This window comes from Pieris brassicae, chromosome 11 (genome assembly GCF_905147105.1).
Source record: "Pieris brassicae chromosome 11, ilPieBrab1.1, whole genome shotgun sequence".
Lineage (NCBI taxonomy): Eukaryota > Metazoa > Arthropoda > Insecta > Lepidoptera > Pieridae > Pieris > Pieris brassicae.
In genome coordinates, this window is record NC_059675.1 from 10,014,007 (window position 1) to 10,038,465 (window position 24,459).

Consider the following 24,459-nt stretch of genomic DNA (forward strand, 5'->3'; position numbering starts at 1 on the left):
TATATGCGGTTTTGTGACCCTATTTCATATGTGTATTTGTTTATTGTAACGTAATGGATATGTTCGAGTACAACGATGCTGTAATGGTAGTGATACTTTAAGTGTGAACAAAGTGTGGTCGCTGATATAATTACTATCGGTTAATTCGGTGAAATTAAGTCACAGTCAAGCACTTACAATTAATGTCTAATATTAAAACTTTGGTCTCCGGTGGCGCCAAATTAGTATTAGAAGCCTGGCACACTAGCCTCGCATTCAGATGTTGCCTTCCTACATTGGGGAATGTCAGGGTGTTGACAGTGGTACCGTCGTTTCGCTTGTCACATGAGTCATCGATCACCACGTTCTCAAGGTACCATGTAACTTGAGGTCTTGGTCGGCCTGGTGAAAAGTGCAAACTTATATACGGTTGCCTACTAATTTATCAGAAAATTATTCTAAATTCAAATTTGTCTTAAATATACTTTTTCCCTTCAAGAAATTTTAAAATATTTTTTAAAGATTTCTTTTCCTTTTCCGAAATTATTACTATTAACTGAAAATATTAAGCAACACATTTTACGAGAGCTCAAAAATGCGATAATTTTTAGTTGTGTAAAACAATCGAATATACACAACCAATTTAGCTATTAATAACATTAACGAAACAATGACGCAGTAAAAAAAAATTAAGTCTATCCCAAACCGTGGACGTTTCAAAATGCACCAATGAAGCTCTATTACACCTCCACATTGTATAATTAAGCCGCCCATTCATCGTTTTAATGTTATTAAATATAACAATAACATAATGATGCCCATAACAGGACTTGCCTACATTCGAGGTAAATAATAATTTATCCATTATGATGACACACTGCGAGATGTGGAAAGACAGAAAATAGACGCTCTGAAAATGTGGTGCTGGAGGAGAATGCTTGGGGTTTCGAGGACCGAGTTTTGTATAAATGTCTCGATACTTCAAGAACTCGGTATTAAGCAGCGTCTGTTTTCAACAGTACAATCTCGCATCTTTACATTCTTCGGATACGTATCTCGGCGTGGTGTTCAGTCCATAGAACGCCTTGTAGTCCAGGGGAAGGTGGAAGGTCACCTACGCGTTGGACTGACCAGATCAAGTCTGCCGTAGGAGATACACTCAATGAGTGTAGCAGGATAACCTCTAATAGGCAACGATGGCGACCCGTCGGGAAGCGCATCATATCGCTAACCTTTATTAGTTTTAGTATTTATTAGTATAGTGTTCATAATTTGTAAAATAGTAACTGTGGTAACAGGGGGCTAAATACACATTTTCTACTTCAGAAACTTTAAAAAAAACATTATAAAGGTCTGTAATATCTCTGCTCAAGGTGGTCTCGTAGGAACGTTGTTTCAATGATACAAATAACGATCTGACAAAGATTGAAAAGGTAATGTATGGTGTTAGAAACCGCCTTTAAGAATACCGTAATCGGTATATTACCAAATATTAATATTCATTTGTTTTTTTTATTTTTAACAAGTAATGACTAAAGGTATCAAAAAGTAGAAGGTTATCCAATTTCCTTCTAGAATTCGTAGTTGCCCAGTATTTGCCCCCTTGAAATAAATCAATAAAGGGTGTGATAATTATTATGTGGGTACCTACCATGTAAGGTATAAGATTATAAATATGACGGCGCCACTATCAATGTTTTGTAAAACAACGTGCAACGGGCGATTAGTCGAACGATCGTACGATGTGTCACTCGATCCCCACTACAGAACCAATATAAAGCAGCGCGCGCGCACAAGTCGTTCATCGACCGTTGCCCGGTGCACGCATTGCGTGGTTGCCGAGAGGACTTCGAAATGTTTGCCTGTTCAATTTGTTTGTTGAAGTCGTGTTGAATTAAGAGACTGAGGTTGGAGTTGGAATGGATCGGGTGATTGGGAGAAAACTTTGTGTTTGTTATCTTAACAATGTCGGGGCCTGACGCTACAAATACATGTACCTAATAATGTAAACTGAGTTGTCTTATTTATTAACGTATAAAAGGTAATTTTGTTTACTTTTGTCTTCAATAATGTCAATAATGATAAGGACTTAATACTCAATACCTCTTTAAGGCTTCTGGTCCACATCAAGAGTAATTAAACGTAACGTAAAAATTATGGCTAAATCTTATCAAAGTAGTTAAATATCGAATAAAAGTTCCCAATCCAAAAATGGAATTCAATTTTAATAACAACTATTAACAAGCTTTATCAATCAAGTGTGCTCAAATATTAACGCATCGCAATACAAAACGAAAATAATTATCAGGTGTAATTCTCGGGCAATCAATAATACTTAACCCCTTTCAGCCTAGTAATATATTGTCACTGAACTTGATATTTTGTATTTTGTTACCGAAATCTGGTGCCGCTATTGTATTTTTAACGAATATAGAGGGCAGAATTTTAAGTTAAATGGTGTGGCTGTAGTGATCTCCTTTAAAGTTGGGTTTTGTTTACTCGAGTTTTAGACTCAAAATCCTGTATAAATTATCATTGTAATTAATAAGCTTAATACGAAGCTAAGTATTACAATACTTAATTATCTTTACCTCCGTCAACTTCGCAGATCAATAAAACATTGGATCCTTCGTTATAGGGCTCCACGAGTTTGGTCCTATCTCTTCTCTTTACGTCGTATATTGTTGGACGGCTCGGAGGTACTATAATTATAATATTTAACATATTATTGTAAATATTTTGTTAGTAGCCCACAGTTTAATTTTTTATTTTAAACTTTTGTTTTTTTATCTTACTGACTAGACTAAATATGATAACTAAAGCTACGTTTCTTTCAATGTCTCTAATGCTATGTAAACGAAATTTTATTGTATCATGAATGTTGTATAATGAGTATATGAAACAGTTTATGAAAAAAAAAGAGTAATTGGTAAATTATTAAATTAAAAAAAATATCTTATTTTAAGGTACACATAAAATAATAATACAGATACTTACTTATAACAGTGAAATTAATTTTAAGGTTTCTAGTGGGAGAGTTTTGGAAATCTACTCGGCATCTGTACACTCCAGCATCCATCGCAAGTACATTGTCAACCATGAGTACAGCTGGTGTTGCTCCCCCGCGGAAATACGCTCGATTTCCGAACACCAGTGGGGAAGACCAGAGCTTCGGTTGGTTATAGGACCGTCCTCGGATGTCAAAACTATAAATATAAAGGTATGAGTCTCGTACGTTAGGCGAAAGAACCACACCATTTTTTGTTCGTTGTGATACATAATGATACTTGATGACTTATAACCTGAAAAATACGAGTTCTTCTCACCTATACAATGGTTCTCCATCCGACTCCTTGAACCATAGTACCATAACAACCGCGTCGTCCGAGTGTAGAGGCTGTATATCACAAGGAAGTGAAGCTTTTTTACCCAGCACTCCCTGGACGTCTAAAGTTGGCACTGAAACACATTTAACTTTGTCAGAATCTACTATATATACCTTAAATATCATAGCGTACTCAAATACATACATAGCCAATTTCAATTTTTACAGGTATTTACGCGTGCATTTGTTTTCGAAAACAATCATTCATTTCATTTTTTTTGTTTTAATTTTTATTATTTGCGTCACTGTATTTATAAAATGGAAAACATAAAATATCGCGTTATTTACGAGTACGAATTCCACCCTGGCACCGTGCTGCAAAAACGGCTCGAAGGATTAATGATGTGTATGGCGGCGGTGTCGCAAAAGAAAACACAGTGCGTTTTTGATTTCAACTTGTTCTTTCTGGATATTTCGACTTGCAGAACAAGCCTCGTGGACGGCCGGAGAGCAATGTTTATAACGGACAATTGAAGGCTATTGTGGAAGCGGATCCATCGCAAACTACGTCCGCGCTAGCTGCAGGCTGCGGTATTAGTAATAAAACTGTATTAATCCACTTGAAGCAAATTGGGAAGGTGAAAAAGCTTGAAAGGTGGAAAACCTCACGAAATGAGTGAAATATATCGCCAAACGCGCCTTGACTGCTTCGATACATTACTCAACCGGCATGATAATGAAGAGGTTTTAAATCGAAACATTACCTGTGATGAAAATTTGATCCTGTACCATAATCGAATCGCTGTACCCAGTCGAACCAGCCAAATGGTGTCACAAGCAAAAACTGATTCCGAAAAACTATAAATTGCTCGTTCACTATAACTTTCTTTAATCTGGCCAGTATTACAGCAGATAGATAGATAGATAGACAGCAACTACAAACCATGATGAAAAAGCTATCTGCTAAACAACCAAAGCTGCTCAATCGCTCTAGGCCAGTGCTGCTTTACGACAGCGCTAGACCACACACTGCACAACAGACTGCTACTAAATTAGTGAAGCTTCAATTGGAATGTCTAAAACATCCACCTTATTCCCTGATCTTGCTCCAACACACTATAATTTTTTCGAAACTTAGATAACTTTTTTTTATAAAACAGGGGGCAAACGGGCAGGAGGCTCATCTGATGTTAAGTGATACCGCGGCCCATAAACACTCTCAATGCCAGAGGGCTCGCGAGTGCGTTGCCGGCCTTTTAAGAAGTGGTACGCTGTTTTCTTCTTGCGAGGTAAAAAATTCAACTCTGATGATGCAGTCGCACCCGCCTCCAAAGATTTTATTAATTCCCGTTCGAATATTTTCTTTAGTAAAGGTATCAATAAACTACCTTTAAGATTGCAAAAGTGCAAAGGCAGCAATGGTACATACTTTGATTAATTAAATATATTCTATAAAAAAAACAATTTTTGTTCCTCATATACAAAACACAAAATTCACATGTAAAGACCTTATATATTATCTCCTTATAGCACAGCACGAAAAACGAATATCGGAAAATAACCATAAACGAAAAATTGAGATTTACGTTTTAATATAATATGAGTTGATAATTGGTTTAACTGTTATTATTAACAAACCGATATCTTTCAATTATTAAGATCTTATACCAATTGATAACTTGAGATAAAATTGTTTAAAAATTATTCATGAAAAATCGTAATGAAATAATACAGTAAAGAAATTGCAGTAAGGGTAACCAAGTTTCAAATCAGTACTGGGGGCCCACTATGAGGTCTTATTGCAAACTGAATGAGAACCTACATCTGAACGGCATCGCTTATTCATACCATGGGGTCGAATAAACAAGCCAGTTTAGGTTTCCACGTGACCACAGCGGTATTTATTCAGACTAATTCGTACCATGACCTCGACACCGAACTTAAATTGAACGGATTAGCCGTCAAAATAAGCGATTCTGAAACTTTTGTTAAACTTTTTGTATCCCATACCAAATAATAGTTAAGAGGATACAGAATTCAATATTAAAATTATACTCGTTCATAAAGTAAGATTAATGAGATAATATGTAATACAAGAAAAACAGTATTTTTTTTTTCATTTATATATTAAACAGTTTTATTTTTGTTTAATTTTGAGTTTAGTAAGTGTGACTATAACGAAATTATTATAAAATCGACGTAGATAAAATGCATCAAAGCAGACTTGCACAAAGTATAGTTTGATTGATATATTTAATAATATGCAATTAATCAATTAGATATGTATATAGCATACCAACAAAAAAAAGATTTCTCCTTAAAATATGATTATTTTAAACCAGCTTCCGGGCGCATGTATTTAAACAAAATGTAATGTCTTGCGACCTCTACAACGATAATAACGTTTATGAAAATATAGCATAGTCAATTATGCACTAAACTTTAATTAGGAAACAGTATAGTGTTACGAGCTAGGGGATCGGATAGAAACTGCCGTAGATTTCTTCAAGGGTTTATTTCTTAAATAAATCAAAAAGGAATTTTATAACCGCAAATTACTCGCAGAGTTTCACTAATTACACACACACAATACGGTCTACTAATTACTTTAATTCACATTTAATTACATTTCAGCCTGCTGAAAAGTTCTATAACTAGTGGAAACATCTAGAAACATTGCAGTCAACCCATCTTCGTAACAATAGTATAAAAATACACGCTACCTGATTCTTGATTCTTCATTTTACAATAAATAAGCAATTGAATCATTAGTATTTATTATAATTGTATTATTCCCCTCTGCTGTTTTTATCTTTTAGGTACAATTACAAGTATTTTTCAAAGTTATAATATATAAATAATAGCTATTTTAACATGTTCTCTATTTAACAAAATTTATTTACTTAAGTCGATGCCGTTGAGTTAGAAAAATATGTGAGGCAATTTCCAATATATATTATAAGAATAATTTTTATTATATAATTTTAAATTATTTTTTAAAGTGTGCACGCTGCTTGTGTTTTTACTGGAGCTACAGCAAATTGATTTGTAACTAGCTGCTCTAAATAAAAAACGTTTAATTTTTTTACATAATAATTATTATATTACAAATTTAAATAAAAGATATTGGTCCAAGTAGAAATCAGTTTACGTTATTAACGCCATCTACTGAAAAGTAGCGTGAGGACAAAAATCAATATGGCTAGTAAGTGTGAGCAAGTTCTATAGCAGCCTAATATGTGGGATGATTTAATCTTCGATTTGTGCAGGGTCGTAACACAAGCATTGCGTAACAATGGATTCTGATCCAAAACCTGACCAAAATGGGAAGGGGGAATGGGAGTGACTGATCAGCCAAAAAGTCGGAATAGTCGGAATCCCACGATAGTAATCTCTTGAACATCTGTGATATAAAACTGCTAAGAGTGAATTATCATAATTTCGCAATGAAATATCCAGTATTTTTACATATATAAATATGTGTTTAACGTAACGTAGGACTGACTGTAGCGGATGAGAGTTACACTGCTAAAAAAGCCAGCGGCTGAAATGCTGGTTGAAAGTTTTGGTCGAAGAAATTGTGTCAAAATTTCTTATTCTATCCATTAGAAAGAAAAATGAAAAAACAGACATGGGTGTCATCCACGAGAAGCCCGCGTTCCACCATGTCTGCAGTGCCAAATGTCCTATTGCTTTGGCAAACGTCTCAGCGGCGATTGAAAGTCCCCTGCCATTTACGCCTGCGCCACTGCAGCGGGAGAATGATAAGCAGGAGAAAAATCGCTTGACAGTCCAGAAGAAGGGCTTCGTTCGCAGCAAGGCAAAATATATAATAGGATAAGGTAAGAACACTGATTGTTTATCTATATGATATAGGAGATTGAGAGAAAAAAATTGTACGTTTGGCGCTTTCATCTAGGATACCAGTGAAGGATGTCAAAAATCTCGTAGAAAACGTGTGTGGATGTGTGAATGCAAAAAATAAAAGTTGATAAAATCAAACATAAAAAGAGCGTCAGTACCTTTTATTATAAGCCTGTTTTGATATATGGCCAATTAGTGCTGAATTTAGTAAATGGATTTGTTTCGTAATGCAGCAAAGTACAGCAACAAAGTAAACAAAAGGATATTATTTTACACTACCAAAATGTCAGAGAACAATAAACATAACTAAATCAATTTGGATGTAAATTAATTAAGCTATAAGTTGTTGTTATTACGGATACCGGTTGTTATAAACGACGCTGAGATCGTACCGATGGGATATAACATTATGCGCAGTTGGTACGGTACCATTGGTCGAAAGCAGGGCGGCTTTTTTCTCGTTAGTAAGAGGTACGACAAGTACACATACCGTTTGTATTAATTGACTCTAGTCCATTTGAATTAGAATTAGTTTGTGCAAACGTATGCCTTAAAATGAAATCTTATTGTTGTGTTGTGTCGTTTATATCTTTAACCTTGGACCGGTGATACAAAGTAAACATTTTTGAAATTCGATTCTATTTATATTTTGTTTTTATACAAATATATAATGTAATTCTAAGATTAACATTTAGAAGAAAGCAATTTTATAGTCTGTTGTACCTAACAATGCCTTTGAAAAGTCAAAGGACGCAAAAAGGTTAAGACATCTTACATTTGACACCTACGATTTTCCATTAAATCTTTTCTAAAAGTATTACGCCAAAGAAATTATAAATTGCTTAATTTGAATAAAAATACGCCAAACCTGGCCAAAAATATTTTCTAAATATACCTAATTATAACTAGAAAATCATAACGCAGGCCATAATTTGAAGGTGAGCGCTTCTGGTCGCAGCGAAAATCATAATTAAATTTGAAATATGTACGATATCTCCAGTGAAGAATTACGTGTCGGTAAGTACTGCATTTTCTCTTGGTAAAGAAAAGTATCGTAACGAAACATGTATGTCTTTAACCTAAAAATCCAGGATGCTCATAAGGCTGATAAAAGAGCTTATGAACGAAAAATGATATGAGACAATGCAATCTGATGCCAAAACATACTAAAGACAGTATTATTTATTAATAAAACCAAAGAAATGCGCTAATGAGATGAAATATATTCGTATAAAGTTAGTATAAAACACAATTTATGAAAGCCTAAGAGCATTTCTCGCTGGTTCTGAAAAGCTCAAGTATAAATCCATGTCAAGCTTACTGCAGCTGTCTGACAAATATAGCACTGTAACAGGGATTCGAGTAATACGACAATGGAACGACATCTCTTAGTCTCATATAGACTACATCTTATTTATCTCGATAATAATGTACAATCAATACAAGGCTATAACTGGTGTGAGGAATCAATATGCGGATTCAAAGCTTAATTAAATTAATATAAGCGAGAAAGGATTTAATGAAATAAGTTTTGTGTAAGACATCTTGAAGACGATAATGCTATAAAAAAGTTGATAGGTACGCATTTTTATGACCATATATTTGTTTTTATGTTTGTGCATGTTTTTTACTGTTTTTCTTTACCGTAAGACCGTACCGTACGTATGCTAATTGCGCATATAGAAACAAAAATGCATTAATGTACATTTGATATTGGAATACATGCACTACGCTTAACACTACTCCGGATTTCGTATTAGATTCCTTTTTTTAGTGATAGATTTAACACGCGAGTTCACGAATTTTCCACCTACGTCAAAATACACGTCGGAGGTAAATTATAATGTGTTTTTATATCGGACGGGAATTTTAAAACAGTATTATTTTATCCTAATTTCACGGCAACTAGCTTTATGGTTACGATTATATTATCGTGGCAGTAAAACCTAGTTCATAAGAAACATAGCAGTGTCTTGAGTAACAGCTGGTATATTAGCAATCAAACGCGAGACGAGGTCATAACTTTCTTCATACTAAATAAGTCACGGATGTACATAAAGGTGATGCAGTGAATATTCATTTCAAATATACTTAAATTACATCCTTAAATTGTAATTACAGAAATATTAACGTTTTGTTATCCATTCAAATAGTATTGAAAGAACGGGTGAGCATAATTGTATTGAAATTAAAGTTATCAGGTTTCTTCCCAATTACAATATCTCAGTATTAATTAAATTATATGCCATTATAATAATATAATTTTAAAATTGAATATATTGAATCAAATAATTATTGAGAAAATTTAAAGGGTGATCTTATTTATAGTGTACCTCTACCTCAAATTAGTTTTTATTCACGTGAATGGAGCCCGGACACAACAATAGGGTGTGCACTTAATGTCTGACATAATGTTTGTTGATAGTAAAACGGTAGTTCGGGATATAACGACGTTAAGACGCGCACGAAAGCTTGTTAGCTTGTTTGTTTTGGGTAATAGGAAACTTTGATAGATAAACATGTTTTCCGTTACGGGACAGATGCATTTTCAAACTCTTTTGATTATTACATGTCTCAAAAGAAAGTTTACATTTATTTATTTAGCGTTATGTGAAAATGTTAGACTTCTTGGTGCCTGAACTTAAAATCTTTCCTGGCTATAACCAAAGAACATGGTTCCAGCAGGACGGAGCAACGTCACACACGTCCAATACGTCTCTGCCACGAGTTTGTGAAATTGTCTCAAGGCAAAGTGATCTCCAGGAGAGGCGACATAAGTTGACCTCCACGGAGTCCTGATTTAACCCCTATGGATTTTTTTCTTATGGGGTTATCTTAATTTTAATGTCTACGATAATAAACCGACTTCTCTGGCGCAATTGAAACAAAATATCCGTCACGAAATTGCAGCCATCACTGAGCCAGTCCACCTACCGTGCCGTAGCCGAGCATTTTATTTTTTGATTAAATGAGTGCTGCGAACGCGGGGGTCTACATTTGGACGGTATTATTTTAAGAAACAAATTCCCAAAATGTGTACTTTAATAATTAATAAACACTTTTTGATACACGACTTACATTTTTTTAATCGATCAACTAAATATGAACTTTCTTTTGAGACACCTTCTATAATAAGTTGCGTATGATTGAGGTTTGAGATGCATACGCCCAGGGCCGGATTAGGAATAGCACGGAAACTAGAGACTAGGTGAATATGCTCACAACCTGCCCATTTGACAAATGTACATTATTTTTTGTTCGTAAATACACATATTTTAATGTTAAGGGTAACGTTTCTTTTAGGAAGATAAAGTATGTAAATCTTCGTTAGAGAATTTAATCAGTCATGTTTAATTAATTACCAAATATCATTAATGTAAACTTTATGCAATTTTTCTTACTAGGTAGTTGTGATGTTCACAAATCGTTAATGTAATCCATACTTTTATTATAAAGGTGAAGAATTCGTTTGATTCAACGCGCTAATCTCAGTAACTACAGGATTAAATTGAAAATTTCTTCGCGTCGGTTAGTTAAAGGAAGGTTAAGTTATAACATCATGCTACAACCAAATTAAAGCGATACCGATGGTCCATATATAAAATTAAGGTTCCAACTTGTAAATATCCATATTTTTAACTCCTACGTAATATAGAAACCGTACAGCATGTGACAATCATACAATGATTATCATATTCACAATCACACGTATATATAAACAAGTAATACATTTCTGATCGTAGTTTCTCAAAACTCATGAGTGTTTATTCTTTGTGTTTGTCCAGCAATTTTGGTCAAACAGAAAATTCAAGAGTTACTTGACCACTATCAATCAGGTCAACAAACAATTCATAGTCTTGACAAAAATTTCTTTAAATGTTTAATTTCGTTCTTACAGAAAACAGACTGACAGACTAAAAATATTCAAAACGATTGAGTAATGTCCGTGATAAAAAGGCATCTGCTACGTAATTATTTACGTCACAAAAATGATTAATGAATCGCGGTAAGAATTTGACAGTCACATCTTAATACAAATCAGTTTATCAATAATGATTTTTAGACTCACAAATGAATCATACCATTTTTTGGTAAGTTATAAGTGAGTAATATAGTAAGTAATGCATATTTTTAAACATGTCGTTGTCCAAAGTTCGATAACTCGAACCTCATTCAGTCGGAATCCTCAGTAAATCGAAAAATTCACTATTCTCTTCCGCTGAACCTCTTAATACACGGTATCTCGAATTATTTAGACTTTGTAACTCGAACAAAATGTTATTTTCCTACGAAGTATTGATAATACATATTTATACTCTATAACTCGAATTTCAAAACGGAGACTCTGTAAGTCGTAGTTGGTAAAATATAATGACGTCATACTTGGAATACTCCGAAATAATAAATAAATGAAGGTTCGGGTTCGGGGATTCTAATTCGTTGTTTTTTATCTTGCAGACGTGAATACATTCATACATTTTCAGTTTACTTAATTAATATATAATTCATTTTAATATGTAAAAAATATAAACCAACGGGGTCGAAAATGTCGGGGAATATCGGCAGATACCAACTAGATAACATCATGGTCAAAACAAAATTCTGAAAGGAAAAAAATAAACCTAAGAGATATAATGAAAGACAGCGCAGTAAAAAGCGTAAATAAAGAGAAATTAGTAGAAAGAAAAAGAAATGGCTTAGTAAAGAGATAATAGATATAATGCTGAAGAGAAGACAATATAAAAACAAAACAGACGAAGCAAGTAAAGATACATACAGAAAACTAACAAACAAGATAACTTTAAAGTGCCGTCAATGCAATCGGTGGAGAAATTCATGAAAATGGGTAATATGGACAAGGCTTATAACACAATAAAGAAACTGGACAGAACACACAGGACGCAAAGTGCAACAATATTAGACGAACAAGGAAAGATACAGCAAGGAAATTGTTGAGAGATGGAAAAGATACATAGAAGGATTATATGAGGGACAGGGACTAAGCGAGGACGACATTTGAAAGGGAAGAGGACGTGAAACCAGATGATCTCGGCCCTAAAATACTAAGATCCGAATTCAACAAAGCGTCAAAAACACCCACTTCACGCACACATATCAAATTGAACGATACAACCTTGGAGCAAGTTACCAAATTCAAGTACCTTGGGACCATAATGACCAATGACTCCAGATGTAACCCAGACACCATTGCAAGAATAGCCATAAAAAAAGAGCTTTCAGCCAAAAGAAACACCTATTTAAAGCCAACATAGCATGCAGAACACGAAAACGACATAGAAACATATGTCTGGAGCATTGCTCTCTACGGTAGCGAAACATGGACTCTTACTAAAAAAGAAAGACAAAACTGAGTGAGGATTAATCCACAGACAGAGAGCCCGGCTCTTAAATTTGAGAGAGAGACAAAACTAAAGTCTAACTCAACAAACCGAAAAATACACATAGAAATCTTGCCTCTGTAAGTTAAAATTTAAACAGTAAAATCATATGTATCTCGTAGTTCTTGTTAAGTCCCATAAGTTAACGAGATTCCACTGCATTTGTTTTTTTTAAATTTCTAATAGATTTTTGATGTTCGATAGACGAAAACATATATTTGAATATAATATAAGCAAAGTTCTCATTTGCGTGACCGCATGTGTCCGCCGTTCTATGTAACGTCGTCGTCGTATTACAGCTCGGTGTTAGTTTCAATTTCTTGCAAAACAAGAATTGTTTTGGGTCGGTAAGCTAGCTGGCGCACTGAAAGGGAACGGACGTAAAAATATATGCCAGGTCACATGACGGACTTCAAACTGACAACATAATGTCAATCACAATAATTGACATGATATTAAAGGGTTTACGAGTCAGTATAAAACTAAGTTGACGGTTCCTCGCGTGACTTTTAGTGGACCCAAACTTGTCGTTACCAATTTAAATCTCTCCCTAAATACTTTGGTTAATTAACACAATTTGTTATCAAAGTTTCTTCCTTATCTTAACCGTTTACCTCAACCGTAGGATCTATTTTAAGGAATCGGGTCGACAAAATTTCAAAACCTTTTGATGATTAGATAGATGTATTTTTATCGAATTTTATTTTATATTTAGATGTAAAAGTCTACCGCGTAACTGATCGACTTTTCTTCCGGTGGGGTAGAAAGATCCCGGCGCACAGGGAAATCGGACAAATGCTCAAGATAAAAGAATATTGAGCCCGTTGGAGATTTACTCATTAAGAAGTCCCCGCAACCTTATCCGCTTAACCGTCAGCTGTATTACGCATTGTTGTTAGACAAATAAAGTTTTGAAAAACTCAGTCAGCTTACAATCGTAATTAAGAATTTGAACATATTGTATTACGTTCATACAAAAGTATATTCTTAAATTTGGGGACTGGTGGTCACCACTGAGCCTAGAATTTAATAGGCGATCATTTCACATTTAATCTAAATTCAACAAAGCGTCAAAAACACCCACTTCACGCAAACATATCAAATTGAACGATACAACCTTGGAGCAAGTTACCAAATTCAAGTACCTTGGGAGCATAATGACTAATGACTCCATGTAACCCAGACACCATTGCAAGAATAGCCATGGAAAAAAGAGCTTTTAACCAGAAGAAACACACACCTATTTAAAGCCAACATAGCATACAGAACACGAAAACGACTTATAAAAACATACGTCTGGAGCATTGCTCTCTACTCAATTAAATAATCCGGGTACAAGCAAGTGTACATAGAATTCATAATAAAGCTATCATTAATTTCACAGAGATTTCTATAATATGCCTTCATTAGATACAAGACCTCGGCTTTAGTAATATTATAATGGCAACAACCAGATCTGTATCGGATTAATTGCAGGCACTATCTGCTTGGAATATGTTAATCTCGTTATGAATGGAAAGTGGTTAGTCCGATGGTGTTTAGATAAACCAATTATATGCAGTTCCGTCACTCTATAATGGAAATAGTTCCAGGAAAAGGTGACGGACGAATACCATATTTTTTAGTTTACCTTTACCCTAGGGTAAGATATATTTTTACATGTCTAACTAAGATTTACAGAGGAGCGCTAAGTTTCACCATCCTATTTGTAACCCAATACGTTTTTGACATCCCCATGACTACTTTTTGACTCTGACTGACTGACTCTGTATCTCGCCCTAAGACTGGTTTCCTCGCAACAATTTTATTAAATTCCCACATAAATATATATATATATATAATTGATATTTGCACGCGGGGTAACTACGCACTACCTCGATTTTTTTTCTAGGTGTGTTGCCAGTAACTTCTTTATGCACCAACTTCGGCGCCATTTATAAGTTTTAACACACTTCATTTTATAAGATATCAACTCAATTTACGAGATTCTCAGTAGGTAAATTACTACTAATTACTAAAACTATTTCTATTGTTTACATAGGTTTTAATTAATAAAATTAAAATATTTAATCATCTCATCGGGCTCAGGTGAATCGTGAATAATCAGAAATGGACGCGTTGCCTTCAACCGCCTAAGTACATAATGAACTTATCGCACCACAAACAGTATTGTACCTTATGATGTACAGCTAAAACTCAAAGTCTGATAATGACTTGATAATCTGGGTGAAGACATCAATTTTTGATTTTACGCATATAGTATTCTCAGTAAAATGGTCTTGATGATAGGCTAATGGGTTTCAGCCTTATAATTTTACCTTTTACAGGCTTGGGAAACTCGAATTCTTCATGGAAAATAACTCAATATTATACTTAAGAAATGCAATAACGGTTGGTAATAGTAAGAAATCAAGCTCACAGCTTTCTAATTATTTAGGACTGACTACAAAAATTTATTCTTAACTTATTGTGCCTCACATAGAGTCCAGGTTTCAATGAGGTGTAATTCTTATAAGTTTATATTATTTACATCATTATACTTTGAAACTGTAAATGAAGAACATTGAAGCGGTATCAAAGCTGTTACTCGAAGACCAAAAATTGTCTCTTAAACTCCTTTAATAAAATTTGACAGCGGTCGCTTAACGCAGCGACCACAAATAGCAAAATTAGGATTAAAGATGAAACGCTTAAGGTCTTTAACTCAATCTGTAGAAAAAACACAATTTTACAAGCAAACTGAAATGTCATTGTAGTGTATATATTTTCTATAACATCTACTTTACTATTTAATTTAAGTTATATTTAAGCTCGATTTACAACCTCAAGATCGTCAGTTCAAAACTCACTTGGAAATTTATTTCTCAACAAACAATTGACACTGCTACGAAAAATTTAGGTATCGTAAAGGTAGAGAAGGTAAAGAAAACTTTGTGGAAACAGGCATGATCCCAAAATTAATTGATTGTTTTCAGGCTAAGCTAAGAAAAAAAGGCCTTATAGAGGTAGTGGTAGTTTTACTGTAATTGGAACTTTGTGTTACACTTTGTAACCTGCCGCCACCCACCACCGTGTTCACCGCCTTACGCACGTAGGTGTACAATAGTCATGGGTCAACTAGATCGATAGCTTTAGGTGAAAAAGTCACTGTGATTAATTTGGTCCTAAGGTAACAGAGCGTGGGAGGGCAGCTTAATTCATGGCTCATATTAGTTTCTTTAAAATCTTAATTGAACATTAATACAATTTTCTGATACATATGATAAATGTACTTTTGTTTGAAGAAGTCAATTTATACGATTATATATATGACTTAGTGGTCAACTATTAAATGATCCGAATCCGATCCTAGCCATGTAAAGTGTAGATCGGTAACCGTGTAAACTAATTACTAACGGGCCTAAAGAAATATTAATACGATACATTCCTATCATTCACACACGGACTTACCATAGAAAATAAAGTAATCAAATTCTTGTTATTTCTCAAGCCACGAGGTCCAGTCGCTCCTCTTTTGTTGCCAGAAGCATTAGCCCGCGCAGTTGCTGACACAGCGTGTCGCTTAAGAAAAGTCTCTATAATAATGTCAAACCCAAGTTTCGCGATAATGGTATCGCGTAACCGTAGCTTCTGATATTTAAGCTTTAGACATATATTATAACAGACAATTTTTATGAGAGCAATATTATATTACAAAGAAAAAGTAAGGCCAAAGTAAACAATTTAAAAATGCTCAATTCATATTACTTATTACTGTGTGTATTTTATCATTAGTTAGAAGTATTACATTGAAAGTGTATAAAATAGTTTTATTTATTTAAGTGTCAGCTAAAAAGGGGTGAAATATAGAACTATCAAAGCCCCTGAAACTAATCTTACAAAGTATTGTTCAAATAACCAGGTACCGTACAGCGTTCCATAAAAATTAGTTGATTCCTAATGCGTAATTTTTTTTAAATTGACTAACAGTGTATCGAATCCAAGGTCTGAGGCTTCGGTTCATTATCGGACGTCAAGACAGAATACAAAATACCATCCGTATTACCTCGACGTTCGACATTCGTCGTTCCACAACTGAGCGTTTTTTAAGGCAGTTTTTGCCCCTATGTGGAAGCTAACCAGGTGAAGTATTTCTGAACCAATTAAACTTAGGGTCCTTCAAGAAAAGAGTGTACCAATTATTGAAGGGCGGCAACGCAGTTGCGAGCTAGGTGAGTGTTCATGGGCAGCGGTATCATTTATCATCAGGAGAGCCTCCTGCCCGTTTGCCTCCTATTACATAAAAAAGGCGTTTCATTTTTACGAAAGCGCTTAGATACGAGGTACGCAACCACAATTACAAGAAAACGATTTATATAAAATAGATATTTTGACATCTCGAACTAATAAGAAAAATATTACATTATGTTGGCAGCCCTAGGTTGGACCACCCGTGGAGTTTACGACATGGATCCTATTTTGTTGTCACAACAAATAACTTTTATACATAGGTTGACAACTTAGGCCATAAGGTGTTTTTTCATCAATTGAATTGAAGCAGCTATTGCAAAAAAGGTTATATAATGCAAAGTAAGAAATGTTAACCAAATCTAATAGGAAGTGATATAATAACTAGTTTAGCCATAAGTTCTGTTACAAATGAAAATGCATTTTTTTCAACTGTTTAATAATTTTTAATTTGAAACAAGTATATTATTTCGAAAACTTCTTTCGATTTTGCGCCATTTCACATATTTTTTCGTGCTCATTATCAAAGTACAATATTGAATGGGGTGTTAAAGAAAATAGGATTGTAGTGATCGACTTGCACAAAGTATATATGGATATATATAATATATATGGATATATTTATCCATATATAAGGTTTTGAGGTGTCTGAAATATGTATGTTCGTATATCGTACTATAAACAGATACAACGACTGTTGGTCTGTCGATGACCAAAAAAGATCGGGGCGGCCGCGTGCCGTTAGAAAAACAAAGGCTGTTAATGCTGTTAAAGCCAGAATTGGTTGAAACCCCACTAGGAATTACTTAATTTAAAAATGCATTTTCGTTTTTGAAAGACCTTATGGCTGGAATGGTAGTAACTGTTTTTATTATTCTGGTAAATGGTTTTTATATTGGTATTACTGGTATATTTTTAAAGCGTACCGTAAACGTATATACGTAGTGTCATTTGTTACTTTCCTAAAAGTTCCCACAAAACTATTCCACTATGGGTTTCATAAGTCACTCAAAATTATAATTAAAATCAACACATGATTTATGTGGCAATGAGACATTTTATATTCAATTTCAATTTATTCATCACTTTTAGTACCGAAACGTAATAAACAGTCAGTCTTAATAACCGAAATGGGTTATTCAGGCATGAAAAGCTTTCCCTGAAATCTTCATATTTCAGTATAATTTTCGTTACATCCTGTTCCTTAGAAATACTGCAATGTCTATTCATTACTGAAGCAATGGTAAATATGCTTTTGAACTAAATTGAATACATAACTTCTCTTTACGCGTCACAGGTGGGCGGCAGAACCCAAATACCATTTGAAATACTGTCCATTGTGCTAAAGCAATCTGGCCTTTATTGTTCCATAATGTCATCTCAGTACAGGGAGATATATCTTGATGGGTACCTCGGTACCCTTGTTTGACATAAGTCAAAATTGCATCAATATATGTTAATAATATATAATAACATAATAAAATGACATCATGAAATGAAATTAATAAAGGATTGAAAAAAAATCCAATTTTGCTCTTTAATTTCATCAAAAAGACAAAATCCGCACATACGGAATAATATATTCTTAAGTTCTTGAAATTAAACTTGATAAGCTTAAATCATAAAGGTCACATTTGTATTTTTCAAAAGCAATTTGCATTTTAACAAGTCTATTATTGTTAACAAGATTCCTATCTTGTTCATTGAAGAAGTTGTATGTGTAAAATGTCATGTTTATGCGCTTGTTATCCGACAGAATTCAATGCATCCTAATATTGTAAGATCGTTGAGATATCTTAGTATAGGAAAAAGTATCAGTAAACATGCCGAGCGGAAACCGTATCTTGTTTGAGAATCAAAAGGAAAGGATTCATTCAAAAACGTCGTGTTGAATGTCGTGAAAACTGCTTCGAAACGAAGTCGATTCAAAAATGTTGTTGCATTAGAGTTGACATACGTTTTATTTACTTAACGAGATGTCTAGACGAAACAAACTATTACATATGCATTAAACATGAAAATGAACTAGCAATTTTGATCTAGTAGTTGTTCGAATCGCGGCCAAAGAATTTCTATACCAGCTCCTACGTAAATAGATATCTTAAGGAGCCTGGGATGTATACGACACAAACATCAACAAAAACTGTTACAATGTGTTCATAATAGAAAAAAAGGCAACAATTATGCAATCAAAGGCCAAAAATAAGGTGCTGAACTGCTAATTAATTGTTATTATTTTTAAATATCGCTTACCCCGGGGAAGTCGTAAAATAAAATCTATTGTTTTCAGGTAAAATAAAAGAAGGTAATGCTATTATTACTAGGATACTAAGTACATTAGCATTATTATTAAAAGCTATTTTTTTATACTTAAAAAAATAAGTCAATTATCATTAGAGTAATTCATTTAATGAATACACAATTGTTGTTCAATTATTAGTATTAAATTATTGCACTGTTATACATAGGTTTTCATATATTTTTCTCCAAGCAAATGTACAGGCTATTTGTAGGACTAGGTTTGTATATAAGGACTTTGGAAACCAGGCAGTTTAAAAAAAAACGTTTTGCCGACAAAGTTGTTTGAATAAAATTATCACGACATCTATATTTATTTATTTTTATCAATCTAAGAGCAATAAAATAGATATACTGATGCAACATCGATATCGATATCACTTATCACATACAAGAAATAACAATGTGTCTAAACCTCAAGAAAATGATCTCAAATAAGCGTATATAATACTTGAATGAATGCTATTAATATCTAAGGTAATTATGTACACAAAAACAAATTCTGTTATTAAAAAAGTCATATTAAATGTCTTTTATGTTGGAGAGATAAAATATTATTATCGCGCGGAATGTCATTGTATTATATGAAAATTTTAATATGAAATTTCTGCTTATACGTTAGCGTTATAGTGGTCGTAATACAGTTTATATCCGTATTGATTTAAGTTTTACGATAATCGGTGAATATAATACATTAACGTTCACAAATCATATTAATCTATATGTAGTCCTTGTTATAAAAAGTGCATTTGGTATATTCTAATCATAAGTTAAATTAGAAATACAAAGGCAAACTCGATTTCAACGATAGCTTGCGAGCCAGGGTCGAGGTTTTGGTGGTCACTTTTAGTGGTACAAAATAGTCCACTTTTATTGTCAATAAAGGCCTGTTTCTATATCTAAATATGAGTCATCATTGTAACGAACCGTCGATTTTTAGACGGATTTAACGAAAGTTGTGTTTTCTCGCAATTAGTTAATATAATATAAGCGTAAGACTTAAAACGACTCTAAATATTAGTATTCTTCTCTTTTATAGTCATCGTAATGAATCACACAACTTTATGGTAACCCTTTATAGATAATAGTCTACAAGGAACCATCCCGTAGTATAGTTTTAACGTAACATAATATTAATGAAATGAACATACTATGTGAGTTTATTGTTAAACATCAATAAATGAAAGTGCTCTGATCCTTAGCATTATTGTTTTTTTAAGACGTTTATAACTGATCTAAGAAAGTATAAAAGTATCTGCTATCATTTGTAAGTCTTCTATTGGATTCATGGAAAAGTTGCTTAACAACATAACACTTCCAGAATTAAATAAAACTACTGTCTATATAGTATAAACCTTCTGTATTTTTATAGGATTTTCTGGTATATTATATATGGTTGGATAATATGGAATATCGAAATGCGTAGTGTTTGAGATATTTTAAACTGACTTCGACCACCCCACTCCGAAGGAGCCCTCACTATTCCAAGCGTACCTTAATAACTACGTACGTGTAGAGTACTATTCCGGCAATAGCGTTGAATCTTGAACAACATTTGACAGTTGAGGTATCACTGAAACGAGGTGGCGAAACTCAAGCTTATAAGCATCTGTGGCTGATAGAGTCAAAATAGGCTCAAAAGGTCCTATCATGGACTTTGGTATCTCCTAAGTCCATGATAAAAAACACAGAATTACATTTACCTAATATACTTAATAAACTTTAAGTTTAATTAACTTTAATTCTTATAAATATAAATAACAACACGATTACACAGAAAACATCCTCTTATACAATATTGGTTTTTAGTATGAAGAAACTTTTAACGATGGAACGTTGAGTTCTAATTAAAATAAAGCTCTGTTAACTAGCGAATAAAATATATGAACGGTAAATTAATAGCAATATCTCGGTACCAAAAGATTCTTCTAGCTAATTAATATATTACAGCAACTCATACGGTGAAAGAAAACATTGCTAGACGTCTTAATCCAAAAATTTATAGAATGTATCACGCACTAAAAAAATAATTTGCCATTTATAGCATTTTTAATCTCTGTATTATCTTCGTATAACATTTATGCTTTACAAAGTTTAAGAAAACGAAAATAAAATACTAGAAATACTCGTTAATGTGATGTCGCATCTCTAAGCACGATAGTAAACCTTGGTAGACAACATAATACCCTTCAAATACTGCTAATGTCGGATCGGACACAATTATATAACATTTACATATTAATTGTTGTAAGGCGATTATTTGTGTTCATTACGAAGCTAAGAAGCTGTTAAATTATATTCGTTTAGTCAAACAGGAATAATATGAACAGGGTTCAGTAATTACATATTAATTGTATAAACGATTTGAGTAAAAGTATCATTTAAGATATTGCAGTATGTTTAATAGTCATATTTTTTTATTTAAAGAAAACTAACGGGTGTCAACGCGATAGTATTTACATAATCCATACGTAGATCTTTTGTTATCAGGGATTAAATACTGCTACAAATTTAGGTTTGATTCTTTATTTTAATGGCTTAATAGATTCCACTTATCGATACAGTAGTTTAGTTTTGGCTACGCCATTGTTATTTAAGTTTTATAATCCAAGCATTTATGAATTTACAATTTATATGTTTTACATATTTTTTGTCAAAATCAAAATAAATAAGAACAAAAAAATTAAGACTACGAAAAATTAACTAAAAAGAAATTGAAAAATCAATTAAGATTCGCGCTTAATTTAATCAGAAAATTGAGTTGGTTATAAATGTGACTGGAGTATTTATCGAATTATGCAACAGTGAAATCAAATATCATGAGAAATTTAAAACATTTTAATAATAAAGTTGCGAACAAAGTAAGTTATTGGTAATTTCTGGTAACATTTACTAAGATTTTTAGGGTTACAGATACGTAATAAAGTTTATTAGGTTTAAAATGATAATATCAATTTAAATCATTACATAGTGATGCATATTTAATTGAACCTACTATATAATATATTTTTTTTTATCAGTGTCATCTACAATTATACCATTTATCATTCTTGTAAGGATGGTTACCGCAAAATGGCCGAATCCAGAAAACGATACCCTGATATATATAGCAAATCCGGTGGAGTCAGACATGCCCGGTCACTGGATGCCACTCAGCGTTATGAAGATTATACTCGGAGGAACACCAAAACCTGTCAAGAAACTTATACATAAACCATCTTCAACAACGCATAAACCAACTACTGTTAAGGCGACAACAGAAATAACAATGCCACCGGAGACACCAGTTTTACCTTTGCCAACTGTACCTACAACAAAACCAACCACGACACCAGCACCTGCACCGGCACCAGAACCACCACCAGCTCCACCAACAACCACAACGACAGAAAAATCGACAACTGAGCCATTAAAACCAACAACACTCCCACCTCCTCCGACAACGACAAGTCCTCTTCCTCAGACACCCACAACTTCTCCTCCTCCTCCACCGACAACTCCTCCTCCTCCAACGACAGTTCCTCCCCCAACGACAGTTCCTCCCCCTCCTCCTCCTCCTCCGACAACTACAACAACGACAACTACACCACCTCCAACAACAACTACCAAAAAAGGACCACAACGAAAACCGAAAGCAGCTACGGATGGTCATGAAAATAGGCCTAATTAAACTTTAGTAAATATTTAAAAAACACCTTAATTTTTAAGGTTATGTTATTAAGTAGTTATATAAGTCACATATAATGTTCTTTTGAATATGTATGATAAAACACGTCTAATACAAAAATTATTAATTTACGTCAAGCAAGATTCAAATTTTTTAAATATTATTATGAAAATTAAATTCGGCGACGTAAAAGTATTTGATTAAAGTATAAAGTTAAGCCTTCCATTGTGACATTTCCTGCTTTACGACAGAAGTTCCGGGGACGTCCGCAGGTGTCAGCAGTGCTGAATTAGCGTCCCGGCGGGAACGGTTTATGAAGAATAACGATTCTGTGGCAAATAAAAAGTTTAAAGTCTGATGCTCTTTCAACTTTGTGCAATCTATATGAATGACGTCGTTACGTGTTGAGATTCATAGCTTTTGTTTCTTATTTTGAATGTCTAATTACTGTTTTCTGTAGCAGTTTAAAAGTCGAACGGTCTCTTAATCTTTTCGTGCCTGTTATCATTTTGTACATTTGCATATTATGCTAATTTTACATACATAATCTTAAACCGCATAAGGTCGCAGATGAGATTCAATATACTTAGAGAAAAGTATCCTACATGTATGTTAAAATTTTATTCTTATTTTACGGATCGGTTTATATTTCGGAAAAACCAGACAGAACAAAAACCTGAATTTAAGGAATACTGCCGCAAAAATTGAATTCAAATGGGAAAAACTGAACAATACTTCTCGGTTCACTGGTCACTATCAAAAATAGCTCCGATTTTGCCTTTCCACAAACTGGTAAAAGAAAAAAGGTTCAACGTGGTCGTTGGTATTCGGAGTGGACAAGTGTGATTTGTCTGTTCAAAATAAAATGATCATTGTTTTTGGTCATCAACTATATTCAGAATACATGTATTAATTACTTGTCTACTACAAAGATAAAAAAATACGATTTCTGGGCTTAGGCAATAATATAATTCAGGAATGGGTTTGGTATAATGCATGATTCTTAGAGCAAGTATAACGCCGTATAATTAAAATCTTTTTACCAAAATACAAGGTATATTGTGAAGGATGGTTAAGTACTTACTATAGAGATAGGACTAACTATAACGACTAAATTAATGTGAGATAAATGATAAATGTATGTGCAAATGAGAGTATGATAAAAGTTGGAGTTGGTTGGATGGAGTTATTTTTCAAATTAACGTATTGCAGGCGATATACCTAAATATTTTTGAACTAATCAAAGAATATATTATTTAAATTAATTTATTATCCCAATGGTGATACCCGGATACCACAAAATCCATAAACAGAGTATAAATTATATATGATACTTTTTCGTATTCTATACACTATAAATTCAATATATATATATATAAGATAATCCAACTATGACTATAAGCTATGCGCTTACTAAATCACAATGGTTCGGTGAAATCGACAGAGAAATTATCCACTTTTGTACGATATATCACCAGAACCTTAATTAAATTTTATAAAAGTATTGCAGAATCACCTAAACGATTAAATAATTCATGTAGATTCATAAGTTACGCTTAATTAGCGAAACGATGTGACGGCGAAATTTCCTGGACTCACGAAGTTTGTATCCGGTCCGGTCCCATTTTATGATTGTTATATAGGGATTAGCACCCCAACAGTACTCAGTAATCCTGATCGTCAAGTTTGATCCACAATCA

General features: G+C 33.5%; 2 protein-coding genes and 1 long non-coding RNA gene across 6 annotated transcripts in view; 2 read left to right on the forward strand and 1 right to left on the reverse strand.

Moving 5' to 3' along the window:
* The window catches only part of LOC123716240 (hemicentin-2-like), a 126,190-nt gene that overhangs the window by 10,465 nt on the left and 91,266 nt on the right, over positions 1-24,459 (reverse strand). For both annotated transcript variants that reach the window (XM_045671884.1, XM_045671883.1), the window contains exons 4-7: positions 3,306-3,438; positions 2,977-3,185; positions 2,571-2,681; positions 178-381 (exon numbers count right to left, since the gene is read on the reverse strand). In XM_045671884.1, coding sequence (XP_045527840.1) covers positions 178-381; positions 2,571-2,681; positions 2,977-3,185; positions 3,306-3,438 — 657 coding nt within the window. The remainder of the gene's footprint in view (positions 1-177; positions 382-2,570; positions 2,682-2,976; positions 3,186-3,305; positions 3,439-24,459) is intronic.
* Positions 9,099-15,653, forward strand: LOC123716242. Its single transcript, XR_006754528.1, has 3 exons — positions 9,099-9,228; positions 11,067-11,259; positions 14,895-15,653. It is a non-coding gene; the product is annotated as an uncharacterized LOC123716242 (long non-coding RNA).
* On the forward strand, positions 21,803-23,660 carry LOC123716241 (protein TRACHEARY ELEMENT DIFFERENTIATION-RELATED 7A-like). 3 transcript variants are annotated; one of them, XM_045671887.1, is made up of 3 exons: positions 21,803-21,953; positions 22,113-22,768; positions 23,427-23,660. In XM_045671887.1, coding segments are annotated over exons 1-2 (651 nt in total). In that variant the 5' UTR covers positions 21,803-21,952; the 3' UTR covers positions 22,763-22,768; positions 23,427-23,660. The 3 variants fall into 3 exon arrangements, with proteins under 3 accessions (XP_045527843.1, XP_045527844.1, XP_045527842.1); XM_045671888.1 differs by lacking the exon at positions 23,427-23,660 and adding an exon at positions 23,011-23,114; XM_045671886.1 differs by lacking the exon at positions 23,427-23,660 and having other exon boundaries at positions 22,113-23,114.